Genomic DNA, 25,799 nt, shown 5'->3' on the forward strand with positions numbered 1-25,799 from the left:
GCCAATTCCAAAATGACTCATTTTAGCTTGACACAAGTTAATGTATAGATGAGAGTAAAAGCTTTCCTGGGGATGGGAGGAAGGTGGAATTGTCTGGTGGGTATAGAGTTTCATTTTATAAGATGAAGAGTTCTGAAGATTGGTTGTAATGTGAATGTACTTAACTCTATTGAATTGTCTCTACTTTAAAATTATTAGGGCTGGGGCTGGGGTTGTGGCTCAGTGGTAGAGTGCTTGCCTAGCATGTATGAGGCACTGGGTTTGATTCTCAGCACCGCATATAAATAAAGAAAGAAAATAAATGCCCATCAACAACTAAAAAATATATTAAAATTTGTTAAGGCTGGGGGTGTAGCTCAGAGATAGAGTATGTGCTAAGCTCAGGTAAGGACTTGGGTTCAGTTGCCATCACATCCACAAAAAAAGGTTAAAATGGTAAATTTTATGGTATATATATGTGTTACCACAATAAACAGATGAATAAAATTTTCCCGTTTTTAGTTCACTGTCCACTCATTTTTTTTTCAAATTGGAGCTTTCTCTCTCTCCCTTCAGTATTACTGTTGATGTTGTTGTTGTTGTTGTTATTATTATTATTATTATAAAATTGTGGTAATGGGTTGAATCCAGGGGAGCTCTACCACTGATCCATATTCCCTGCCTTTTTCATTTTTTGGCATATTACTAGTTTTAATAGACAAATCAAAATTTTAGATATTTATGGTATACAACATGATAGTTTGATATAGGCATACACTGTGGAATGACTAAATCAGTCTAATTAACATGTATTACCTCACATAATCATTTTTTAATGACTAAATCAGTCTAATTAACATGTATTACCTCACATAAACATTTTTTAATGTATGTGGTAAGAACTTTTAAAATCTACTCAGAATATTTTAATGTTTTATTTATTTTCATTTTCTTTTAAAAAATTTGTTCTAATTAGATATACATGACAGTAGAATGCATTTTGACATATTGTATACAAATGTTAGAAATACACATTCTTGGACCCCATTTTAGGCACACTGAACTAGAAATGATAGGGGTGGGACCCAGCAATCTGTGTTTTTACCAGCCTTTCAGACATCTGACACATGTTCAAATTTGAGAATGACTATTCTAGATAGTGAGAATACAGTGGTTAAAAAGTACAGAGTGCCTGTCTTCTTGGAGCAACAACAGAAAGATAGATAAAAATTTACTTTTTGGAAGAGGTGTTATCAGGGAAAACAGAACAGGAGAAGAAAGGAGATTGCACTGGCAAGTTCTTTCTGAGGGATGTGAGTTCTCAAGTCCCAAATAGTAGGATATACAAATGGGTTCCACCAATTACTAGCATTTAAAAATATGATTTTCTCATCTGCTAAAATGGAAAGCATCATATTACTTACCTTACTGGCTTGTTTCATAGATTAAATAAGATAATGATTATAAAATGTGGCAACTTGTGTCTGACATGCATCTAATAAATATTAATCCTCCACATGAGGGGTGCTATAGATGTATAATTGAGAATCATCCATATAGAAATTAGTAGAAAAATAGATGAAAATACAAATAGACTAAGAAATGAGGATTAGATTACTATTTCTTTTTCTTCCTTTTTGGTTCTAAGGATTGAACCCAGGGCCTGATGATGCATACTAGGCAAGTGCTCTGCCACTGAGCTACATTCCCAGCCCAAGATCTTGATGAGTGCAGAAGTGGTTTGAGAGGTGGTAAAGAGGTGAAGAAATGAAGGTGAGGATAGGAGCTTTTTAACTGAACCCAGCCAAAAGTGGAAACTTGGAAGAGGAGGACAGTGGATAGGGTGACCAACTGTCTTGCTATGCCTATGACTGAGGAGGTCCCCAGCGTTGTGGAACTTTCACTGGGAAAGTCCTGGACAAATTGAACCTAGTTGGTCATCCTACTATTGGATATGACAATGGAGGTGAAGTGGGATGACAGATACTCTGATCTTTCTTTCCTCCTGCGCTCTGGTCTTCACCTTACAGTATCTTGTAATGTGCCTTAGAGTGGCCTGACCCAAAAGAAGACAGAGGGCAAGAGAGCAAAAGTAAGAGTCCTGAGAAGTCAGCCTTGTTTGGACACAGAAAGGTCACAAGAAAAAACAGAATTGACTCAGAAAGGCAAAAAAGAAAATAACCCACATAGTGGGCAAAACTGAGATCCAGCTTCAACAAGGGGCGAGGCGCTAACTGGGAATGGGAAGTGGTTCAGTGGTCGAATGTCTCTGAATTCAATCCTCGGTACCAAAAAATAAATAAAATTAAAAAAAAAAAAATCTGGAGCCAGAGCTTTGATTTCCCTCTCACCCCAAGGCTTATTCAAAGGTGGGGAGTCCTCTAGGGGTGAGATGAGTGCTTTTCGCATCTTCGAATCAACTCTAAGTAAATTTATGAAGATTATCCAAGGATATTCTTTGGTATCTGAGAATCTTGCAAAACTTGTACAAGGGCGAGTGCCTTGTAGAAGCAGCCGCCAACATTTAGCTGCTCCAAGGATGGTGGGGGTGGAGCTCGGTCTTCCTGCGATCACAGAACACCACTAGGAGTTCGATTCCCAGTCTACTTCTTGCCTGGAGTGCTCACCCCTCAATTTGCTTGGTGCGACCTGTCGAGCTACGGCAAGGGTCAAATGTCAAAGACCACCACTCATAAGGTTCCTTGTTGCAGGGATAAAAGGGCTGGGCCGCCCGGACCGGCAGGAAACTCCTACCCTGGGTTCTACTAACAAGAACAGCCAGTACCCGCCAAACTACCCTAGTTTATAGTCTTAGGGCCGGCAGGAGGCGCTTCGTGATTGGTGGAACGAATGGGGGCGTGGCCTTGGACGAAAAGCCTCCTCCGGATTGGTGCAAATCATCGAAGGTGGGGCATCCACTGTGGCTGGGCGCGAAAGCTCGAACGTCGCAACCCGGCTGGAGACGGCGGGAGCTGCTGTCCCCAGGCTGAGGGAACTGGGAACCGAGTCATCCGGAACAGAACGCTGGAGAGGCCGGACTCATGGCGGGCGATGTGGGTTCTGAAGTGAGTTTACGCACAAGCCTCCCACCCGGCAGCGGAGGCAGCACGCCGAGGGTCGTGGTGGGTTCAGGCGGGAGCGGCGCTGAGCTGGGGCGCGGGGCCCGGCGGACTACAGCTCCCGGTGGACTCCGCGTCTTCTCGGCTCGGCCGGGTGGGCTCGCGGCCGCGCGTGGGGTCCGCAGCCGGCTTCCCGCGCTCGGTTGGCGGCGGTGCCCCTGGGGTCGATGGCGCGCCAGGGCCTCCGCCCACTCCTCCTCAGCTTGTCCCCGCAGCCCACCCTTCCCCTTGGCGCCTTTCCTGCCGCGCGGGCTCCTCTTACCGCGCCCCGAAAGAGAGAAGGCCGGCACCGCGGGATGCGGGGCGAGGTTCTGAGTAGACCGGAGAGCTTGCGGAAGTTCGGAACCGGGTCTGAACCGGAACTTGGAGGTAGTCGTGCGCGGGTCCCCAGCGTTTCCCGGCAGGTCTCCGGACGCGGAAGTAACACTCCGCGGTCTCCGCTGGCCGCCGACTGCTCCCAGGCGACTCTGGTCAAAGAAAGCATCTGTTTCCAGACCTGTGCGCTTTTCTGAGGTCGGGACTAGGGCCAGGCTCTCTCGCCTTAGGAGCAAAATTTGAAGGAGCTACGGAAAAATTCAGTGATCAAGTGAAGTTCATATTAATGCAGTATTTTAGAAAATCAGAAATTAATGCAAAAAGCCTATGATTTGATCTTGAACAAAAGGGCAAACTTTTTTTTTTTTCCTTTTGGTACTGGAGGTTGAACCTAGGATTGCTTTATCGCTGAGCCACATCCCAGACCTTTTAACTTTTTTTTTCTCCAAATATTTTGTTTTAGTTGTAGTAGGACACAACCTTTATTTTATTTTTATGTGGTGCTAGGTGAGTGCTCTACTGCTGAGCCACAACCCCAGCCCCATCTTTTTGAGACAGGGTCTCACCAAGTTGCTGAGGCTAGCCTTGAACTTGTGATCCTCCTGCCTCAGCCTCAGGCTCTGGGATTGCAGGCATGTGCCACCCCGCCTGGCAATATAGCAAACTTAAATAAAGACTCGACCTTACATGATTTTGTCTCACCTCATCCTAATCCAATAAAAACCTTGTTTCCAACAAAACTATTAGGAAAAGCAGGCAGCTGCAGGTGTAGCTGATCTGTTGTCCCAAGCTACTGGGGAGGCTGAGGCAGGAAGATCACATTTTGAGACCCTAATTTAAAATATAAAATAAAAAGGGCTGATGGTGTAGCTCCATGATAGAGCATCCCTGGGTTCAATCCCCAGAACTGGAATAACTAAATAAATAAAATAAATGATTTTTTTAAAAAAAGAATAAAGAAAGCAGTTAACTTCATGAGACATAGTTGGCTAGTTTAATTTTTTAATTATATATACATATATACATATTAAACATTTAAAAAATTTTTAAAAGTCTTGATTACTGAGTTTTTAAAGATCCCTCAGCTCACTCTTTTTTCTTGGCACTGCTCTTTGAAGTTATTTGTACTGCTGCAAGTTGCCTACAGTAGATTTCCTTATTAAGAGTATCACTGTAGGGCTGGGGTTGTGGCTCAGAGGTAGAGTGCTTGCCTACCATGCGTGAGACACTGGGTTCCATCCTCAGCACCACATAAAAATAAAATAAAGATATTGTGTCCGCCTATATTAAAAAAAAAAACAACTCAGTTTTCACATTTACAAACAGAACTAAATAGTGTTACTGCTTTGGGTTGTTGGGAGGATCATCAGTATATACAGGATAATCCTTGGTGTTTCCTCATTACGTGTTTTCTGTGTTTATTATTTTAATAATTAGGTCAAGCATTCAAATCAATTTGATAGTTTGAGAAACCACAGAGTAAGACCTTGTACTCAGTTACATTACAGATGTTAGTCTGTTATTCTCCTTTTTATTAGTAAGTTGATTCAGAGCCCTGAGAACACCAAGGAAGGTAGATGACCTGTCATCTAGGGTCACCTTGGTCACTTACTGATCAAGTCCCTTACATTCCTCTCTTCCTTTATATTTTTGACTTTTATTTAAATTGCTTTATTTAGGAATTTTCAATCTCTATAAACATAGAAAGCCATCATCTAATTTTGACATTTATCAAATAAAGTCTTGTTTCTACTCATTTTCCCCCCCTCAGGGAATTATTTGTAAGAAATCCCAGACCTCATACCGTTTCATCCACAAATAAATATTTCAATGTACATTTCTAAAAAATAAGAGCTTTCTAAAAAAGGATAGCCAAAATATTACCACACCAAAAAAACATCTAGTCAGTGTTTTGACTAATACATATATTTTCAGTTGTTGAGTTAGGATCCCAACGAAAGTCTACATATTGCAGTAGTTAAAATATATTTCTTAGCCAAATGCGGTGGTGCCTGTAACCCAGCATCTTGAGGCTGAGGCAGGAGGATCAATGAGTTCAAAGGCAGCCTCAGCAACTCAGTGAGGTCCTAAGCAACTCAGCGAGGACCTGTCTTTAAATAAAGTTAAAAAGGCTGGGGATGTGGCTCAGTGGTTAAGCCCCCCTGGGTTCAGTACCCCAGTACCCCAGTACCGCCCCCCCAAATATATACATTGTGTGTATATATATGTAGATATAGTATATTTCCTGTAAACTCATTAATCTATAGGTCCCACCTCTTTTTTCCTTTTTTTTTTTTAAAGTGCTGGGATCCAACTCAGGGCACCAGGCATGCTGGCAAATAATCTACCACTGAATAATACTCCCCAGCTTCTATTGTTAAAGAAACCACCTAGTTAGTCCTGTAGAATTTCCTACACCTAGATTGCATCTCTCTCTCTCTCTCTCTCTCTCTCTGTCTCTGTCTCTGTCTCTCTGTTTCTCTCTCTTTTTTTGGTACCGGGGCGCTTAACCACTGAGCTAAGTCCCCAGCCCTTTTGTTATTTTTAGTTGTTGATCAACCTTTATTAATTAATTAATTTATTTATTTGTTTTAAAGAGAGAGTGGGGGGGGTTTAATATTAATTTTTTTAGTTATCGGCGGATACAACATCTTTGTTTGTATGTGGTGCTGAGGATCCAACCCGGGCCGCAGGCATGCCAGGCCAGCGCGCTACCGCTTGAGCCACATCCCCAGCCCCCCTTTATTTATTTATATGCCATGCTTAGACTTGAACCCAGTGCCTCACACATGCTAGGTAAGTGCTCTACCACTGAACTACCGCCCTAGCCCCTGAGTCCTTTTTTTATATTTTATTTTGAGACAGGGTCTCACTAAGTTGCTGAGACTGGTTTTGAACTCAATCCTCCTGCTTCAGCCTCCCAAGCTGCTGGGATTACAGGTTTGCACCACTGTGCCCAGATTAGATTACATATCCGTAGTGTATTTGTTTCCTCTATTTTCTGTAAATGGACAGTAGTTCCAGAGACTGAATCAGATTCAGACCTGATTGTTCTGACAAGAATGCTTCGTAGATGGTGTTTACTTCTATTAGGCTTTTTTTTTTTTTTTTTAAATGTTTTTTAGTTATCGGCGGACACAACATCTTTGTTTGTATGTGGTGCTGAGGATCGAACCCGGGCCGCATGCATGCCAGGCAAGCGCGCTACCGCTTGAGCCACATCCCCAGCCCTTCTTTTAGGCTTTATATAAGGTCTGGTTGTTTCTGTTTTGGTAATGTTCGCAGTCATTAATGATCATTTTCTAGGTTTGTTATTTAATCAAGGGTTGCTAAAACTGTGACAGGCTGTCAATTCTTTATTGATTAACTAGGCATATTCTCAGAAGAAAAACTTCCTTTCTATCTATCTATCTATTTATTTATTTATTTAGTGGTACTGGGGTTGAACTTAGAGGCCCTCTACTACTGAGCCATGCCCCTAACCCTTTTTATTTAGGGTCTTACTAAGGTGCTAAGGCTTGCCTCAAATTGTGATCCACCATGCCCAGCTAAAACTTCCCTTATCAATCATTTGGATATATTGAGGAACAGTTCACATAGGAAAAAACATAATAAATGTTTGATTCTTTTCATTTATTTACTGTTACTCAGGGTTGGTTCTGTTAGTATCCTTCGGAGGTGCACAATGAATTACTTTCTGCCCAGTTTTTTAATTTAAAAAAAAAAAAATTGCGGGGGGGATACTGGGGGTTGAACTCAGGGGTACTCGCTACTGAGCCATAAACCCAGCCCTATTTTGTATTTTATTTAGAGACAGGATCCCACTGAGTCACTTAGTGCCTTGCTTTTGCTGAGGCTGGCTTTGAACTCTCAATCCTCTTGTCTCAGCCTCCCAAACTGCTGGGATTATAGGCATGCACCACGGCACCTGATTTATCCAGTAATTTTAAAGGTGTATAATGAATTTTGGTTTTTGTCTTAATCAAATGATTGTATTGGTTCTTTCCTTATTTCAATGTGACGATCCTGTGTTGATGTATTTATCAGTATGCTCTGTGTGTGTGTGTGTGTATGTGTGTGTGTGTGTGTGTGTGTTTTGAGATGGGGTCTCGCTGTGTTGCTTAGGCTGGTCTTGAACTCCTTGAATCCATGGGACCTTCCTTCCTGCCTCAGCCTCCTGAGTAGCTAGAACTATAGGCACACACCATTGTGCCCAGCTCTTGGTATGTACTTGGACCTTTCAGTCACCTCCTAATTAATGCAAAGCTTGTTTTCATTTTTTAGGTTCATCTAGAAATTAATGATCTAAAACTCATTTCACAAGAAGCAGACAGTCCTTCTGACAGTGGACAAGGCAGCTGTGAAACAACTAGGTCCTTGAGTGAAAAAGGTTTGTAATATTTAGTACTTTAATTTTAGGAATAGAGTGTGGGAGCCTGGGTTATAATGGATTATATTAACTTCGTTATTGTCTTGACTTATTGAATTATTAATTGTTAAGTTATTAATAAGTCAGTTATTAATAACTGTTATTACCATGTCTGTTGTTTATTATAAAAGTAAAATAATAAATAATAGTGCTTATGTCTTTTTGAAAATATTCCTTTCTGTTATATTGCTGAATTTGTAAAATATCCAGTAGCTATCACACTGCCTGGTTAAATACATTTATCCTTTAATAAAAGTATTTTTAACAAGTACCAGAAGGATTAGAACAATTTTACACATTGTAAATATATATAATTACATATTTCAGCCAGAGGCATTTCTCTTTAGAAAATGTTTTTCAAAATATATTTTTAGATATGCTTTGCTACAATATGTTCTTAATGATAGTTACATAATTTCACAAGGAGATATATCACTTGTATAATTGAATATATTTTTGAGTGTAGTGGGACTAAGAGGAAGGTCAATTACTTGTATACTTTTCTTTTTTCAGCACTTGGAATCGTACCCATGGACACTGTACCACTGAGCTACATCCCTAGACCCTTTTTTAAAGAAATTTTTTTTTTTTTAATATTTTATTTTGAGGTAGGGTCTTGTTAAATTGCTAAGGCTGACCTTGAACAAGATCCTCCTACCTGAGTCTTCCCTTGTTGCTGGTGTTATAGACATGTACCACCAACCCTAGCTGGTTGTATACCTTTAAAAATATTGTTTTTCTTTCAGATTCAGATGAAGAAATATTTGTGAGTAAGAAATTGAAAAGCAAGAAGGTGCTACAAGACAGTGATTCTGAAACAGAATACACAAATGTCTCTCCAGAAAAAACTACCTATGACAGTGCTGAGGAAAATAAAGAGAATTTATATGCTGGAAAAAGTGGAAAAATTAAAAGGGTTTACAAAACTGTGGCAGACAGTGATGAAAGTGATATGGAGGAGTCTTCGTATCAGGAAACTCTTGAAACTCAGGTGACATCTTGCTTAGAACTGAGTCTCCAATCTGGAAACTCTGTAGAATTTACCATCAGTAGAAAGATTTCCAAAAAGCCCATATGTGATAAAGAAGTAACAGAAGGAAAAACAAAAATAAAATCAAAGAGAAGACTTGAGAAAGAGGAGAAAAAGATGGAAAAAATTAGACGGCTAAAAAGGAAGGAAATAAAAAATAAGGTATATTATTTTAAAACTCTGATGTAGTCTTTTCAAGATTATTTTTAAGACATTTTTGTTTTTAATTGACACATAGTAATTGGACATAATTGTGGAATACCATGTGGTATTTTCATATCTGTTTACAGTATATAATGATCAGAGCAAGTGTTCTACCTCTGAGCTTTGACCCCAGTCCCCCCAGGCCCTTTTATTTTTTATTTGAGACAGTCTCACTAAATTGTGAAGTCTGGCTTTGAACTTATGATCCTACTGCCTCATCCTCCCAAGCTGCTGGGATTACAGGCATGTGCCACCATGGCCAGCATATCATCTTCAATATGTAGCATTTCTTTGTGTTAGGAACATTCAAAATCCTCTCCATAATTTATTTTGAAATATTCAATTAATAGTCACCCATAAATGTCCTATCTTCACTGATCTCCCACACCCTTCCCAGGTGCTGGGTAACACTATTCTAAGTTGGTGCAAATGACAGAATTTTATCTTTTTTATGGTTAAATAATGCTATTGTGGATATATGCCATGTATATTGTATGTATGTCGGGTACTGAGGATTGAACCCAGAGCCTCATCATATTAGGCAAGTACCCCATGACTGAAATATACCCACAACACTTTTTATTTCGTTTTGAAATAGGGTTTCACTAAGTTGCCCAGTCTGGTCTTGAATTTGTGATCCTCCTGCCTCAGCCTCCTGAGTAGCTGGTATTACAGGCATGTACCATTTCACCCAGCTATCATTTTCTTATCTATTCATTGAGATACTTTTTTCCTTTTGTTGTGGTGGGGATCAAACCCAAGGCTACCTCACACATTCTAGGCAAGTGCTCTATCACTAGCCTAAGATATACATTAGAGAGTCATTTGCTTTTTCTCACATAGAATAACGTTTTAGAAAAAGTGGCTTTCAGTTATTAGGGTAGTTTCTGCACTCAGCATATAGCTTTGATCAACTGCTTTGCATAGAGACTAATAGGATATGTGTTTTATTTATTCATTTATTCATATATTGGTACCAGGGATTGAACCCAGGGATACTTAACCACTGAGTTAAATCCCCTTCTCCCCCTTCTTTTTTAATATATTTTTTTAGTTGTCAGTGGACCTTTATTTTATTTTATTTATATGCAGTGATGAGAATTGAACCCAGTACCTCACACATGATAGGCAAGTTCTCTACCTCTGAGCTATGACCCCAGTTTTCCCAGGCCTTTTATTTTTTATTTGAGACAGAGTCTCACTAAATTCGAAGTTTGGCTTTGAAGTTGTGATTCTACTGCCTCACCCTCCTAAGATGCTGGGATTACAGGCATGTGCCACCATGGCCAGCAGGATACATGTTTTACTTACTGTTGTGGATATGTAGAGGACGTTTACAAATAAACGAATTTCTGATTTTCTTTGTGAGGACCTGAAGTAATTCATCCCTCATACCCCCAGTACTGGGAATTGTACCAGTGGGTGCTCCTATATTGAGCTATAGCCCCCAATCCTTTTATTTTGAGACAATCTCTTGCTAAATTGCCTGGACTGGCTTTGAAATGGGGATCTTTCTGCCTCAGCTCCCCGAGTTGCTGGGATTCTAGGTGTGCACTACTATACCCTACCCTGTTTTTTTTTTCTGTTGTACTGGGGAGTGAATCCAGGGCTGCTTAACCACTGAGGCACATCCCCATCCATTTTTTGTATTTAGAAACAGGGTCTCACTGAGTTGTAGTGCCTCGCCATAGCTGAGGCTAGCTTTGAATTTGGGATCCTCCGGTCTTAGCCTCCTGAGCCGTTGGGATTATAAGCATGCGCACCATGCCTGGCCCTTTTTGTTTTTTGTTTTGACAAGATCTCTAAATTATGGAGGCTGGCCTTCAGTTTGTGATCTTTTTGCCTCAGCATGCCTGGCTGAAACGAGGATTTTTTTAAAAATAGTTTTTAGTTGTAGATGGACACAATACCTTTATTTTTATTTATCTGTTTTTATGTGGTGCTGAGGATCGAACCCAGTGCCTCACACAAGCCAGGCAAGTGCTCTACCACTGAGCTACACCCTAGCCCAGGAGGATTTTTTTTAATGCATCCTCAACCAAAGTTTGTTTGCTAACTAGAAAAATCATCCTTATGTTTTGTAATAAGTCAATAAGTAATTAGTTGACATTTCAAAAAATATTTATTTATTAAGTTAATTTTGAGTAATTATATAAAAAACCCACAGCTTGGACTTCAAAGGATAACTGGGTTCAGATCCAGTAAGAAGGTTCTAGAAGCTGTGTATTTGTCTGTTGATGAAAGCTGGGCTTTTTCTCCTTGATCCAAATTACCATATATGTTGTGAAATGTTGGATTTTAAAATGATTGAATTATGTTTTTTCTTTATGCATTATCCAGGAAAATGATGTAGAACATTCATTTAATGACAGTGGCTGTCTTCTTGCCGATAAAGACCTTTTTGAAACGGGTTTGGAGGAGGAAAATAACTCTCCATTGGAAGATGAAGAGTCATTAGAATCAATAAGGGCAGCTGTGAAAAACAAAGTAAAAAATCACAAGGCAAGTAAAACATGGTTACAATAAGTTCTAACCAACTACTTCTAACATTTACTTTTTTTTTTTTTGAGAATTTTTTAATATATATTTTTTAGTTTTCAGTGGACACAACATCTTTATTTATTTTTGTGTGGTGCTGAGGATCAAACCCAGCATCCCGCGCATGCCAGGCGAGCGCGCTACCACTTGAGCCACATCCCCAGCCCTACTTTATTTTTTTGATTTCCAGTTGCAATTTACTTTCTTTCTTTTCTGGAGATTGAACCCAGGGGCACTTTACTACTTAGTCACATCCCCATCCCTTTTTATTTTTTATTTTGAGCAGTGTTAAATTGCTTAGGGCCTCACTAAGTTGCTGAGGCTGGCTTTGAACTTTCGATCCTCCTCCTCAGCCTCCTGAGTTGCTGGGATTATAGGTGTATACAACCATGCTCAGCTTTACTTTTTTTTTCAAATGAAGAAAATCACGTGTTGACAGGTTTCAGTTTTTTAGCTGTTAATTTTGGAAAATTGCAGTACAAATGATGTGCTAAATTGTTTGGTTATTACCCTTGTAGGAATGTTAAAGGAAGGCATGGGGATGTAGCTCAGTGGTAGATACTTGCCAAGTTTGCGTGGAGTCTTGGGTTCTTTGATCCCCAGTATCATATACACAAAGCATAACTGCTCTTCGTAGGATTTTATTAGCTCTCTATAAGTCATTGCCCCTCTTGAGAGAATTATGTAAGCAATGGTGTAAGAAATGAGGATCCAAATTCCATTTGAAATATCTAATTTGTGCTCTGTATAGTGTTATATGTATGTAATCCCAGCTACTCCAGAGGCTGAGGCAAGGAGGATTGCAAATTCAAGGCTAGCGTGGGCAATTTAGCAAGAGTCTGTCTTAAAATAAAAAATGAAAGGGGCTTGGAATATAGCTCAGTGGTACAGTGTCCCTGGGTTCAATCCCCAGTACTGGGGGAAGGAGACGTAATTTGTTTTCTAAGCATAATTGGATGCTATATGTTTAAAATTTTCTATTTGGTAGAGAATAAAAATAAAATTTTCTATTTGAGATTTATTATTAATGTAGCATAATGTAGTAAAAACATCCTCTGAGTTTAGTTTTTTTTTTTTTTTGCAAGGGGTACTAGAGATTGAACTCATGGACACTTAAACTCTGAACCACAATCCCAGCCCTTTTTATTTTTTTATTTTGAGATAGGACCTCTCTAGCTTGCTTAGGGCTCACTAATTTGCTAAGGCTGCCTTTGAACTTATGATTCTCCTGCCTCAGCCTCATGAGCTGCTGGGATTATAGGTGTGTGTCACCATGCCCAGCTTGGGCTCAGTTTTTATTCTCACATTTAAAAATGAAGTTTAAAATCTTTTAAATGAAGTTTAAAATCTTTTTCAGAAAAAGGAAGCATCTTTAGACTTGCAACAAGAAGAGAGTGAGTTATCAAAAGGCATCATGAAGAAGGTAAAGTAGAGCCCTGTGTAGAAATTACATTGATCTCTTTCCACAGGAGATTGTGGGTTTCTCAAAGATAAATATTTTATCTTGTCTGTCTTATTTTCCTGATATTCAGCATATTGCTATGTACATAGTAGGAACACAAATATGGATTGGATTGAATTAATATTCTGAGACTTGTAAATAAATGTGCTCCTTGAGTTTATATTGTATTATTAGTGCTTACTGTTCCTTTTCCTTTTTTTCTTGGAGAGAACAAATTCTAGAGGAATGAATAGCTGTCTTTCTGGACAACACCATTAATATAGTCTTACTTTTTGTTTTCTTTAAGGAAAGAAAGGCAGCCAAGTTAAGTAAGGAAGCATTAAAAAAACTGCATAGTGAGACTCAGCGCCTTATTCGAGGTAATGCAAACTAGTAGGGTGAAGTTTAAGGAAAAATTACAATTTTTTTGTAAGTTCAACTGGGTGTCAGGGTTGTTATTTTTTTTTTGTTTGTTTGTTTTCTTTTCCCCACTCCTAATATAATATGAACTCAGATAATTATATCAAGTTTAGAATTGATCTTCGTGAGTAGCCATCGTTCTAAAGCCTTTAGAACATTAATGTAAACTGAGAGAACTTCTAAAACTCTAAAACTATAATGGAGGTAAGGAAGAAACTTTTTAATATAAAAAGGTCACTTTGGGGGCTGAGGTTGTGGCTCGGTGGTAGAGCACTTGCTTAGCATGTGCGAGGCACTAGGTTTGATCCTCGGTACCACATAAAAGTAAATAAATTTTTTTAAAAAAGTATCTGTTAAAAAAAAAAGTCACTTTTTTATGCCTTTTTTCTGGTTGAACATCAATGCTCTTTAAAATCCTGTTCTTTCAAGTACAAATGCTTGTGTTTACAGAGTATTTACAGTTTCAGTCTTTTCCCTATATTTTGAGGCCCAACGGCTGTCTGGTTGCAATAGTGATCAAAGATAATGATACAACAAAAAGGAAAGCCCTGCTTGGACCTGTCCTCCACTTCCCTTGGAGTGCTTTAAAGACAGCCTGTCCTTCATTGTAATAAAAGGGTCTTGATTAACAAATGACTAGGTCACTGTTTTCTATGGGGACCAGTTAGAACTTGGCAGTTTTGGTTGCTGCCTATATATTCTATGTTCTGAAAATTTCTTTGAATAATGACTTGCAACAAAAGGCTGAGACAACACCAGGAAAAAAACTTTTTAATGGTTGTCTATGCATTGATTACGTCTGGATCCCTGTAGCAGGATTTTTTGTTTTGTTTTTTAATACAAGGACTTGCTTTGTTACTTAAGCTTCTGGGCTCAAGCAATACCCCAGATGTCCTCCTGAGGAGCTGGGACTATGCCCTGCACTCAGCTTAGAAGATTTTCAAATATATAAAATTTTAGGCCCCACAAAGATTCTGATTCAATAAGTTATAGGAGCTAAGAATCTGTATTTCTTAAAAACTTCCAGGATTGTTTTGATTATAGTTAAATTTAAAAGCCACTGGTCTTCAAGGAGCTCTTTTGTAGTCAGCTCCTGCCTATGCTAGAGGCAAGATTTTTTTTCTATTTCTGGTGATAGATTTGGTTCTAGTGTTTTGTTAACTGAATATGAAGTTACATTTCAGAATATACAGTGTATATATTTGCTTGTTCTGTTCCATTTTCTAGAATCTGCACTTAATCTTCCATATCATATGCCTGAGAATAAAACTATTCATGATTTCTTCAATTTCAGAATATACAGTGTATATATTTGCTTGTTCTGTTCCATTTTCTAGAATCTGCACTTAATCTTCCATATCATATGCCTGAGAATAAAACTATTCATGATTTCTTCAAACGTAAACCCAGACCCACCTGCCAGGGAAATGCCATGGCACTTCTGAAGTAAGAGCCCTCTTTTCTTGTTGACTATATTCTTCATGAACACTCAGTTTTATGGCAAATATCTGGTGTAAAAAGTTCGGATTCCCCACTCTCTTTAAGCTGATTTAACTTATTATATTCTAAGGGATGAGAATGTTTTAAGGTAATTTTAAATTCCAGCTCATTTTCCCTTCTCTAGGTCATCAAAGTATCAGCCAAGTCATCACAAAGAAATTATAGACACTACAAATATAACTGAAATGAATGGTGACCACCATAGCAAAGATTCTGAGCACACAACTGGTGCAGAATATGAAAGAGAAATTAATGCATTTACTGTGGTTTCAAAAGAACCTGAAATCACTACTCGGTCAGATGAAGCTTGCAGTAAAGATCTGATAAGAAGTGAAGAAGTAGCAGTTCTGGAGAAAAAGAAGCAGAGTGATGCTAGATCTTCACCTGGGGACAGCTCAGTGTCACAGGAGGAAAGCAGCTTCCTTAGGAACAAGGCCAGTGAGGATTATCAGATTGGAGGGCTAGTGGCATCTGAATCTCATGCCCTGGAGGGAGTAGATGACCTGAAACAGACTGAAGAAATAGAAGAGAAAGTGGAAGAACCCATGCAGCAAACTAAGTCGGCAGTTGTGCCACCTGAAAAAGTTCGAAAATTCACTCTGGATAGACTTAAACAGTTAGGAGTAGATGTTTCCATTAAACCACGGTTGGGTGCTGATGAAGATTCCTTTGTGATACTTGATGAACCTGGAACCAACAGAGGTAATGTTTTAAATTGTGGGGAGTTGCTTTGAAGTGACAGTTACCTTGGCAGCTTTCTATTTTTTGCCTCTGTGGAGGATAGGGAATGAAGGAAAAGCCAATAATTACACATGATCTTATTCTACAGAAGTAAAAGATAGGGAGATAATTCCACTTAGATAAATTCAGCAGAATATCAGAATGTTTTAAACCTTTAAAATGGAAGTCTGTGTTTTGGAATTTAAGAATTTTTTATAGCCTTTGAAATTTTTCTATGATCCTGTGTCCTTCAAATGTAAACCCAGGCTCACTGGCCAGGGAAATGCCCTGGCATTTCTGAATTAAGAACCTCTTTTCCTTATTCTTAAGTCATTCATAAAAACATTTTTCAGTTTTTTACAATGAAAGAGAAACATTTTGGTTCACTTAAATTGTCTGTAAAACTGAATTTTTTTTTCTACTCATTCAACAAATATCTACTACCTGCAAGATACTGTTGAGCAAAGCAATTTACCCCTGACACTTATCTTACTTATACATAGTCTAGCATCAGAGATAAGAAGTACTCAAAAAAACAGTAATACAAGGGAGAAAGTTGTGACATCTTTCATAATGAACCTGTAAGTTGTCCCTTGGTATTGGAAGGGAATTGATTTTTCCCATCCCCAACCAAGGATACCCAAATCTGCCAATGCTCGAGTCTTGTAAATAAAATTACATATTTGCATCTAACCTATGACATGGTTCCCAAGTACTTTAAATCATCTCTAGATTATTTGTGATAATATATAAATGCTCTGTAAATAGTTGTATTGTTTAGGGAATAAGAACAAGAAAAAGTTTATACATGGTTAGTACAGATGCAATTTTCAAGTTTTTTCGAGCAGAGCTTGGTTGAATATGCAGATCCAGAAAGAACCTCTGGATATATAGAGCTATCATCAATAATTGGAAAAAATTAAATAACACAAAGAAAAGGGAAAAGTATTCTTTTCTGAAATAAACATTTAGAATAAAATGCTATGGAAATTCAGAGGAGGGATGAGTTTCTTCCAAGGGTGGTTAAAGGAAGACTTGGGGAATAAGCAGATGTAACTACTTGTTTCCTGCCTTCCCTTTATACTATGAGTTGGAAATCTCCTGCCTTGTGCTCTTTTTTATCCCTAGTGTTTTCTTAGTGGACAAAACGTTGTAGGCATTTGTACTTGTTGAACAGATGAATGATCCCTTCCACACTGAATTTGGATATTGCCAGAAATTTAGTTGGGTGTTCCCTCCTCTGTGTTGAGGCAGCATGACATAGTGGTTATAGCTTTAGACTATAGTAAAACCAGGGTGTGAATATGGTTTATCCTAGGAATTGTTCAACCTTAGATATGCTTATTTAACCTTTCCAATCCATCTTTTAAAAAAAAAATTAAATAAGAGGTATATGCCTCATGGGCTATAGTAATTTTTATTGACATAATTCAGATGGATAGCATAAAGAACCACTCAAATAGTGGTTACTGCTTCAAATTATTTATACTAAGACCCTCCTTGATTAAACAGATTTTTGTTGATAGGTGCTGTGTCAGCCACTATGTCTGTTGTGTAAAATATGCTCAGTGAGTCTTTGTTGGTTGGATGGACTTGGTAGAGTTAGAGAGAAGGACATTCTTAGAAAGGAAAGAAAGAGTTCCTCATGGTGCATATTGGGAGGAGGTGAAAGTCAATTTGGTTGGAGCTGGAGATGTGGAGGGGTTATGTAACAGAATTAGCTTAACTTCATTAGAAGCTTGAATATGAGCTGCTTCCCAGAACATTAATAGAAAAACATGGGACTAAAAGTTATCAGTTCCAGAATAAGAAAAGTAGACCAATAATTTCTTGTTACTTTATGAGAAACGGCTAAATTTTGTTATGTGAGATTAAAAGTTACCTAAACTGTTTTGGACTGAAAGAAAAGATTTTTTTGGGTACCTACTCTATTCCATACCTTTTTTTGTATGTGAGGTACTGGGGATTGAACCCAAGGCCTTGTGTGCTAAGCTATATCCCCAGCTCTCCTGGAGATATTTTATTTTATTTTGAGACAGGGTCTCCTTAGGTTGTCAAGGCCAGCCTGAACCTTGTAATTCTCCTGTCTCTACCTCTTGAGTAGCTGAGATTGTAGATACACACTGCTATGTCTAACTACCATAATAAGAGGTTTTTGTTTTTGTTTTTGTACCAGGGATTGAACTCGGGGACACTTAACCACTGAGCCACATCCCCAGACTATTTTTTATTTTTTATTTTGAGACAGGGTCTCGCTAAGTTGCTGAGGCTTCCCTTGAACTTATGATCTTCTTGCCTCAGCCTCCAAGTTGTTGGAATTACAGGCATGTGCCACCATACCCAGGAACAGAAGACTTATTAGTTATGTTTCTTAATTTTTATAGCCTGAGGTATTATTTTGCAAGATGAAGAAGCAGGCTCAAAGAGGTTGAATAATTTTTCTAGCACTATACTTGGCTTGTTTAAGAACCTAGCACAATGCCTGCCACATATTGGACACTTATTTTTAACTCAAAATATGTTTTCCTTTAGAAATAATTGACATGGGGGCTGAGGATGTGGCTCAGCAGTAGTGCTCTTGCCTAGCATGCACGATGCCTTATGTGTGATCCCTAGCACCACAAAAAGAAAGAAAATTGAAATTGATGTGAGCTGGGCATAGTGGTGAACCCCTGTAGTCTCAGCGACTCAGGAGGCTGAGACAGGAAGATCACAAGTTCAAGACCAGCCTCAGAAATTTAGCAAGGCTATAAGCAACTTAGTGAGACCCTGTCTCAAAATGAAAAATAGAAAGGGCTGGGGTTGGGGTAAAGTAGTTAAGTGTCTGCCCCTGGGTGAAATCCGTGGTACCAAAAAAAAAAAGAAAAAAAGGAAAGAAAGAAAAAAGAAATTGACATGAAAACTGGTTTCTACTTGAGGCTTTTCCATGATATTCTGTATATGAAGTTAAAACCAACATTCATTTATTCATGCAATAAGTTGCAATAAGCTTTTTCTTATTTAGCACTATGTTGGGTACTGTGTGTGCAAGTAAGACATAGTTCCTACTTTCAAGGAAATTAAAGTGTAGTAGGAGTGATAGGTGGTACTAGATAAACAGACTATTAGAATCCTAAATGGTAAGTACTATGACAAAGGTATGCCTTTGTGAAGGTAAGCCTAGAAGAAGTGTAGCATACTTGGATTAGGTAGTCAGGGGAGCTTCTGAAAGGAGTGAAGTCCTGAAAACTGAGGAGATACTAAGGCAGAGAGGGATAGCTTTTTTGGTGGAGAGGACAGAATTGCAAAAGACAGATATAATAGAAAGCACTGAAAGTTTGGGCTGGTAAAAATGACAGTTTCAAGGGGATTGGTGACTAGAGCCTAGATCCTGCAGGACTTTTAGGCCATGCTAGGAGTGTGGATTTTTTAGCCTTTTCTTAGTGGGGGACCATTGAATAGTTTTTAGCATGGGAAAGGACCCAATCAGATATGCATTTGAGGAAATTCAATCAGGTAACTGGTGTGGAAGACACATTGGAAGGGGTTTAGAGCAGAAACATTAGAATCAACAATTTCTTTTTTTCTTTTTTTTTTTTTAAGAGAGAATTTTTTAATATTTATTTTTTAGTTTTCGGTGGACACAATATCCTTATTTTATTTTTATGTGGTACTGAGGATCGAACCCAGCGCCCCGCGAATACCAGGCAAGCACGTTACTGCTTGAGCCACATCCCCAGCCCTAGAATCAACAATTTCTTTCCTCATATGGAGTAAGGTTTCCATGGGAAAATGCAGTAGGTTCAAACTTTGTGGCATGTGAAACATTACTTATGTATCTTACAATAGCCTAGGGGGTAATTTCTGTTTCTAATTTCTCTACTTTCTGGACAGAACAATGGAAATAAGAATTCTAGACCAAGTTCCTGGTATAGTCTTGATCTGGAGCAGAGATATTTCACTTGAAGAAGAGATGAGAGGTTCTAGGAAAAAATTGATGGAGGGAGAGGGGTTTGAACCTGGCTTTTAGGATGAGGAAGGTGATTAAGTCTTATAATAAAGGGTAAAGGAAGCAGTTGCTGTAGTGGATTGAGAGATGAAAAGCCTTGAGGCTGTTCACTTTCTCTAGTTATAAATGAAAATAACTTCTGCCTCGTTATTTTAGGTCCTGAGTAATCTTCCTATTCACCCATTTCTTTTGTTCTATTGGCATCAGTAATGATCTGCCTATTTCTGCTCCCTTTCCACTGCCGCCACCTGTTGGTTCCAACTTTACTGATCACTTCAAAACAGGAGACAGACTTACTACTTCTCTCCCTTTTCTTTTGTTTGTAATGTAAACATACCATTCTTTGGAGTTAGGTTTTTGCTGCTAATAATGTTAGGGACTCAGGATAAAAATATTTTCTTTCAGCTCTCTCTTTTTTTTTTTAACTGTGATCATCTAGGGAAAGAAAAAAACATATCTAGATACCAATCACTAAACTACTAAAGTGATTTGAGTACATTTAAAAATTTTAACTAGCCATGCGCAATGGTCCGTGCCTGTAATTGCAGTTACTTAGTAGACTGAGGCTGAGGCAGGAAGATTTTAAATTCTTGAAGTTGTCAGCCTACTGAGACCCTGCCTTAAAGTAAAAAGGCCTGGAGATGAAGCTTACTGCAGAGTACTTGGCTAGCATGTGTGAGGTCCTGGATTCTGTTCCCAATATCACCTCCCACCAAAAATATTTAATAGTAATTAACCAAACTTTGAAGTCTTAAGTCATTACCATGAAAGAGAGAAACCCACATGAAAATTTCCAATGTCCCTCATCCCCAAAAGGCGCTTTTTTTTTTTCCTTTATGATCTCTATAACTGCCAGATCTTACCAGCTAGCTTTCTCAGTACAGACCCCAAATTCCAGTGATATAAAGTGTTCAGCAGAGTGGGTATAGGAATGGTGCTAGGTAGCAGCGGTTGGCTGAGGGAGAAAGGAGAAGAAAATTGTAAGAATAGCAACAAGGAAGAGAATAAAGGCTCTATTGTGCAAGAGCACTGAGCTTGCTGCACCCATTTATATATCAGTTGGGTGTGTGATATAGAGGCCACCAGTAAGTGGAATAGTTATAGCAGTCCATTACTTACTTTCTGATTGTGCCACTTGTGTGTACTAGTTTAACCAAGAAAACCCCTTTTTTTTCCTAGCCCACTACTGAGTTATATCACTGACTAGATTGTCATTTTCTCCCCCTGCCTTTTTTTTGACATTGCCCATATGTAGTCAGATTGCCAATAGTGAAATGTTCAAAGTAGGGAATTGAAGAAATAAGATGAAATTGGGCACAGTAGTACACACCTGTGATCCCATTGACTTGGGAGGCTGAGGCAGGAGGATTGCAAGTTCGAGGCCAACCTCAGCAATTTAGCAAGTGCCTGCCCCTGGGTTAAGACCTTTAGTAACTTAGTGAGACCTTGTCTTAAATTTAATAAATAAATAAATAAATGGGGGGCTATGGATATAGCTCAGTAATAGAGTACCTCTAGGTTCAATCCCCAGTATGGAAAAAAAGAGAGAAAAGAATAAAAGAAAGAAAAAAGATGGAAAGTTAAGAATTAGATATTTCTTTCTACCAGCTTAATACTTATAAGAATTGCTATATATTTAGAACTTGTGAGCAGTTTTAAATTTCTATCTTAAAAATCTCATTTTTGAAACATTGAGGAAGAATGTTAAGTTGTATGAATTTGATGAGGTGTTAGCAACAACAAAGGGGTTTCTCTTTGTGTGTATGATTTTTTTTCTTTAACACTGTAGAGCAAAAGACTTATAATTCTTAATAGGAATCTTGACAGACTTATTTGCATTTGGGTTTAGAACTGGAAGCCTTAAAGCAGCGTTTCTGGAAGCATGTTAATCCAACAACCAAGCCCAGGGCTGGCCAAACAGTGAAAGTGAACATCATAGTGAAAGACTTGAGCACTGATGGAAGGGAAGAGCTAAAGGCAGATGTGGTACCCGTGACTTTGGCAGCTGAGAAACTGGATGGAGCAAGCCACACAAAACCAGGTATTTTGAATTTTCATAGCTATTGAAGATCCTATAATGAAAGGTTATAGAATCTTTTTCCTTGGAGACTTTGGAGATTGGATAGCAATATCTCAGTAGGATTCATATACAGCACATCTAGAAGTGTGGGGTGGGAAAATGACTTTATTTCTTAAACTAGCATTTGTCAAAAGCTTATTGCTGAGCATGTTAGCACACACCTGTAATCCCAGCTACTCAGGAGAGTGAAGCAGAGGATTGCAAGTTTAAGGCCAGAATCAACAATTTAATGAGATCCTATCTCAAAATAAAAATAAAAAGGGCTGGAATGTACCTTAGTGGTAGAGTACCTTTGGTTCAATACCAATATTTAAAAAAGAAAAAAGAAAGAAGGAAAGAAATATTCACTATACAAAAATAAAAACATAGAGGGGGGCTAGGGCTGTAGCTCAGTGGTAGATTGCTTGCCTTGCATGTGTAAGGCACTGGGTATGATCCTCAGCACTACATATAAATAACTAGATAGATAGATAGATAGTAGATAGATAGATAATGTATTTTGTCCATGTGCAACTAAAAAATTAAAAAAGATTTGTAATTTATTTAAAAAATAAATACATAGGATAAACAAGAAAAGTAATCTTCTATCAAATTCAAATTCTATAACTATATTGTTTATCTGTCCATTAAACTCATTTCTTTTCATATATGTGTGTGTTGAAAACAAACAATTCCCAGCCCCACCAAGAAAAAAGAAAACAGGAACACCAATAGTAGGCTGGAGATGTAACTCAGTGGTAGAATGCTTGCCTAGCAGGTGCAAGGCTATAGGTTTGATTCCCAGCACTGGGAAAAAAGTAAATAAATAAAAAGGAAACAAACAAATGAACTAAAATAATAGTGTGATCATCCCATGCATTCTGCTTTATGATCTACTTTTTTGTTCTAACAATGTATTGGAAACAGGTCTATTGTTCCTACCTCCACCTTGAAAACACAAGTAATATATCACATGGAAATAATTTAATTTAAAACACTAGGAAAAGGGTATTAGATGAAAAATTATTCTCCCCAAAGGTGACTGTTAATAATTCATGTATTCTTATAAGAAAAATTTTATGAATAATCTACTTTGTGTGTTTGTATGTGTCATTGGATATTCATTCTCTACTGACACTGTTCTAGCTGCTTTACATACTTTATCTTGTTTAATCCTCACAACCTGTGAAGTAAATAATAATATCCTTGTTTTATACATAGGGAAACTGATATGCAGAGCACTCAAAACACTTGCTCAAGTTTACATTGTTACTAAGTGGTAGAACCTGTAACCTAATCTACTCCAGGCTCAAATTCCCATTGTATTTCTATTGTTCGGTGGGGAAGGGTACTGGGGATTGAATTCAGGGGCACTTGAACACTGAGCCACATCTCCAGCCCTATTTTGTATTTTATTTAGAGACAGGGTCTCACTGAGTTACTTAGTGCCTCACTATCGCTGAGGCTGGCTTTAAACTCTTGATCCTCCTGCCTCAGCCTCAGGAGCCGCTGGGATCACAGGCATGCGCCCTCGTGCCTGGCTCACATTATATTTCTTTTCATGCTTTTTTAACACAACTTAATATTCCATTGAATAGATACAAGATGGTTTGTTTGACCGTGGTCCTAGTGATATACATCATGATTGTTCCAGTTTTTGGTCATTGCATCCAATGTTGTCTCTTAGTACCATATATATATATATATATATATATACTCTCTCTCTCATACACACACACACACACACAATTACATAATGGCCAGAAACTTCCTCCTTTTCTCCATCTTCCTCAGAGTCATCTGAGGATGCAGAATTCCTTACAGTGGAATTACTGAGTCAGAATTTAATATGTGTCACTTAATTGTCCTTTAAAATGGTTGGCACTAATTTACACTTTAATCATAGTAAGAATTTGTTTTCCCTTGTTTTTTTTTAATATTTATTTTTTAGTTGTAGATGGGCACAATACATATATTTTATTTTTTAATTTTTATGTGGTGCTGAGGATCGGCCTCACATGTGCTAGGCAAGTACTCTACTGCTGAGCCACAACTCCTGCCCCTTCCCTTGTTTTTTTTTAAAATATTTTTTTAGTTGTAGATGGACACAGTACCTTTATTTTATTTATTTATTTTTATGTGGTGCTTCACATGTGTTAGGCAAGTGCTCTACCACTGAGCTACAACCCAAGCCCTCCCCTTGTTAATAATGGGTATTATAAATTTTTTTTAATTTTGTCAAATGTCAAAAATTATCTTATTTTTATTTGTTTTTAATTAGACATTAATTAAGCATTATTTTCACATTTTTATTAATGTTTATTTTTCTGTGGACTACCAGTCCATATCTTTTGTTGATTTTACTCTTGTTTCTTTTTCTGTAGGTAAGTTTATCAATGTTGACCATCATGGCTGCTGAGCCAGAGACTCTTAAAGCCCCATTCCCTCCTTTTACCCTCTTTTAAATGATTACTTTATAATCCCTGGGTGTAGAAACTTTCTTTGACACTTCAAATTATAATAATTTCTATGTGTTAGAATAACAAAAACCTAGGATACTAAGGTCTTTTCGTGTTATGTGTGACAGTACTAGGGATTGAACCCAGGGACTTTTTCACTGAGCTTAATCCCCAGCCCTTTATTTTTTTATGTTTTATTTTAAGTCAGAGTCTCACTCAGTTGTTGAGGCAGGCCTGGAACTTGAGATCCTCCTGCCTCAGCCTCCCAGGTCACCTGAATTATAGATGTGTGCCACCATGCCTGGTGGGTACTAAGGTCCTTGGTTTTCCTTTTGGGACATGACTAGAACACTTCTAGAGTTACCTAAAATGCCTACTTAATTTTTGTTTTATATAGTTGATCGTTATGTATAAAGCATTTCAACGTATTTCTGTTCAGGTGAAAAGTTGCAGGTGCTAAAAGCTAAACTGCAAGAGGCAATGAAACTCCGAAGATTTGAGGAGCGCCAAAAGCGCCAAGCATTGTTTAAATTAGATAACGAAGATGGGTTTGAGGAAGAGGAGGAGGAGGAGGAAGAAATGACGGATGAGTCTGAGGAAGATGGAGAAGAGGAGGAAGATGAAGAGAAAGAAGCTGAGGAATTGGAGGAAGAGAAAGAAGTGGAGGGACTGGAGGAAGAGGAAGAGAAAGAAGCAGAGGAACTGGAGGAGGAGAAGGAAGAAGGCAATCAGGAGGTTTCTGGCCCTTATGTAATTTAGTAATTTGATCATAATGAATAAGAGAAAGAAAATCTGATATAAAAAAAGTATAATAAGCATTTAAAATTGTATAAGGAATTTTAGCCATACGGAGATGGTAACTTATCTCATGTATACCTAAATCTTAGTACCTTTAGTTCTGTCAGAATCTCTGAGCACCAGTAATTCACAGAGCTGAATCCTTGGCTTCTACTGGGTATGATGGTGCATGCTGGTAATTCTAGCTGCTCAGGAGGCTGAGATAAGAGGAGTGAGAGTTCAAAGCCAGCCTCAGCAAAAGTGAGGCGCTAAGCAACTCAGTGAGACCCTGTCTCTAAATAAAATACAAAATAGGACTGGGGATGTGGATCAGAGGTTGAATGCCCTGAGTTCAATCCCTGGTACCCCCCAAAATAACTATAATAATGCTAATATTGAAAATGACTTTATATTAATATTAATTTTAACTTGTTTATTTGTTTTTCTCATCTAAACTCAAAAGCCATCTTAATCTTGGTTGAGATGGAATAAATTATCAGGCAAGCAGAGGCCTTCTAAGTTAATATCATTCTTTTGTGAAGAAAGTATTTATAGAAGGGCTTTCTTTTTTTTAAGAGAGAGAGAGAGAGAGAATTTTTTTTTTTTTTTTTTTTTTTTTTTAAATATTTATTTATTTTTTTAGTTCTCGGCGGACACAACATCTTTGTTTGTATGTGGTGCTGAGGATCGAACCCGGGCCGCACGCATGCCAGACAAGCGCGCTACCGCTTGAGCCACATCCCCAGCCCAAGAGAGAGAATTTTTTAATATTTATTTTTCAGTTTTTTGGTGGACACAACATCTTTTATTTTATGTGGTGC

General features: G+C 38.2%; 1 protein-coding gene across 5 annotated transcripts in view; it reads left to right on the forward strand.

Annotated features, from left to right (window-relative positions):
* The first annotated feature begins 3,020 nt into the window (after positions 1-3,020).
* The window catches only part of Clspn (claspin), a 35,886-nt gene continuing 13,107 nt past the window's right edge, over positions 3,021-25,799 (forward strand). Inside the window, exons 1-11 of one of the 5 annotated variants that reach the window (XM_076862967.2) lie at positions 3,021-3,044; positions 7,698-7,803; positions 8,589-9,034; positions 11,417-11,578; positions 12,972-13,037; positions 13,363-13,435; positions 14,813-14,921; positions 15,100-15,677; positions 21,533-21,724; positions 24,641-24,861; positions 24,901-24,936. In XM_076862967.2, the coding sequence (XP_076719082.1) occupies positions 3,021-3,044; positions 7,698-7,803; positions 8,589-9,034; positions 11,417-11,578; positions 12,972-13,037; positions 13,363-13,435; positions 14,813-14,921; positions 15,100-15,677; positions 21,533-21,724; positions 24,641-24,861; positions 24,901-24,936 (2,013 nt within the window). The remainder of the gene's footprint in view (positions 3,045-7,697; positions 7,804-8,588; positions 9,035-11,416; positions 11,579-12,971; positions 13,038-13,362; positions 13,436-14,812; positions 14,922-15,099; positions 15,678-21,532; positions 21,725-24,640; positions 24,862-24,900; positions 24,937-25,799) is intronic. The other 4 variants (XM_076862968.2, XM_076862970.2, XM_076862971.2 and 1 more) reach the window with 4 other exon arrangements.

The sequence above is a fragment of the Callospermophilus lateralis genome, chromosome 7, assembly GCF_048772815.1.
Source record: "Callospermophilus lateralis isolate mCalLat2 chromosome 7, mCalLat2.hap1, whole genome shotgun sequence".
In the NCBI taxonomy this organism is placed as follows: Eukaryota; Metazoa; Chordata; class Mammalia; order Rodentia; family Sciuridae; genus Callospermophilus; species Callospermophilus lateralis.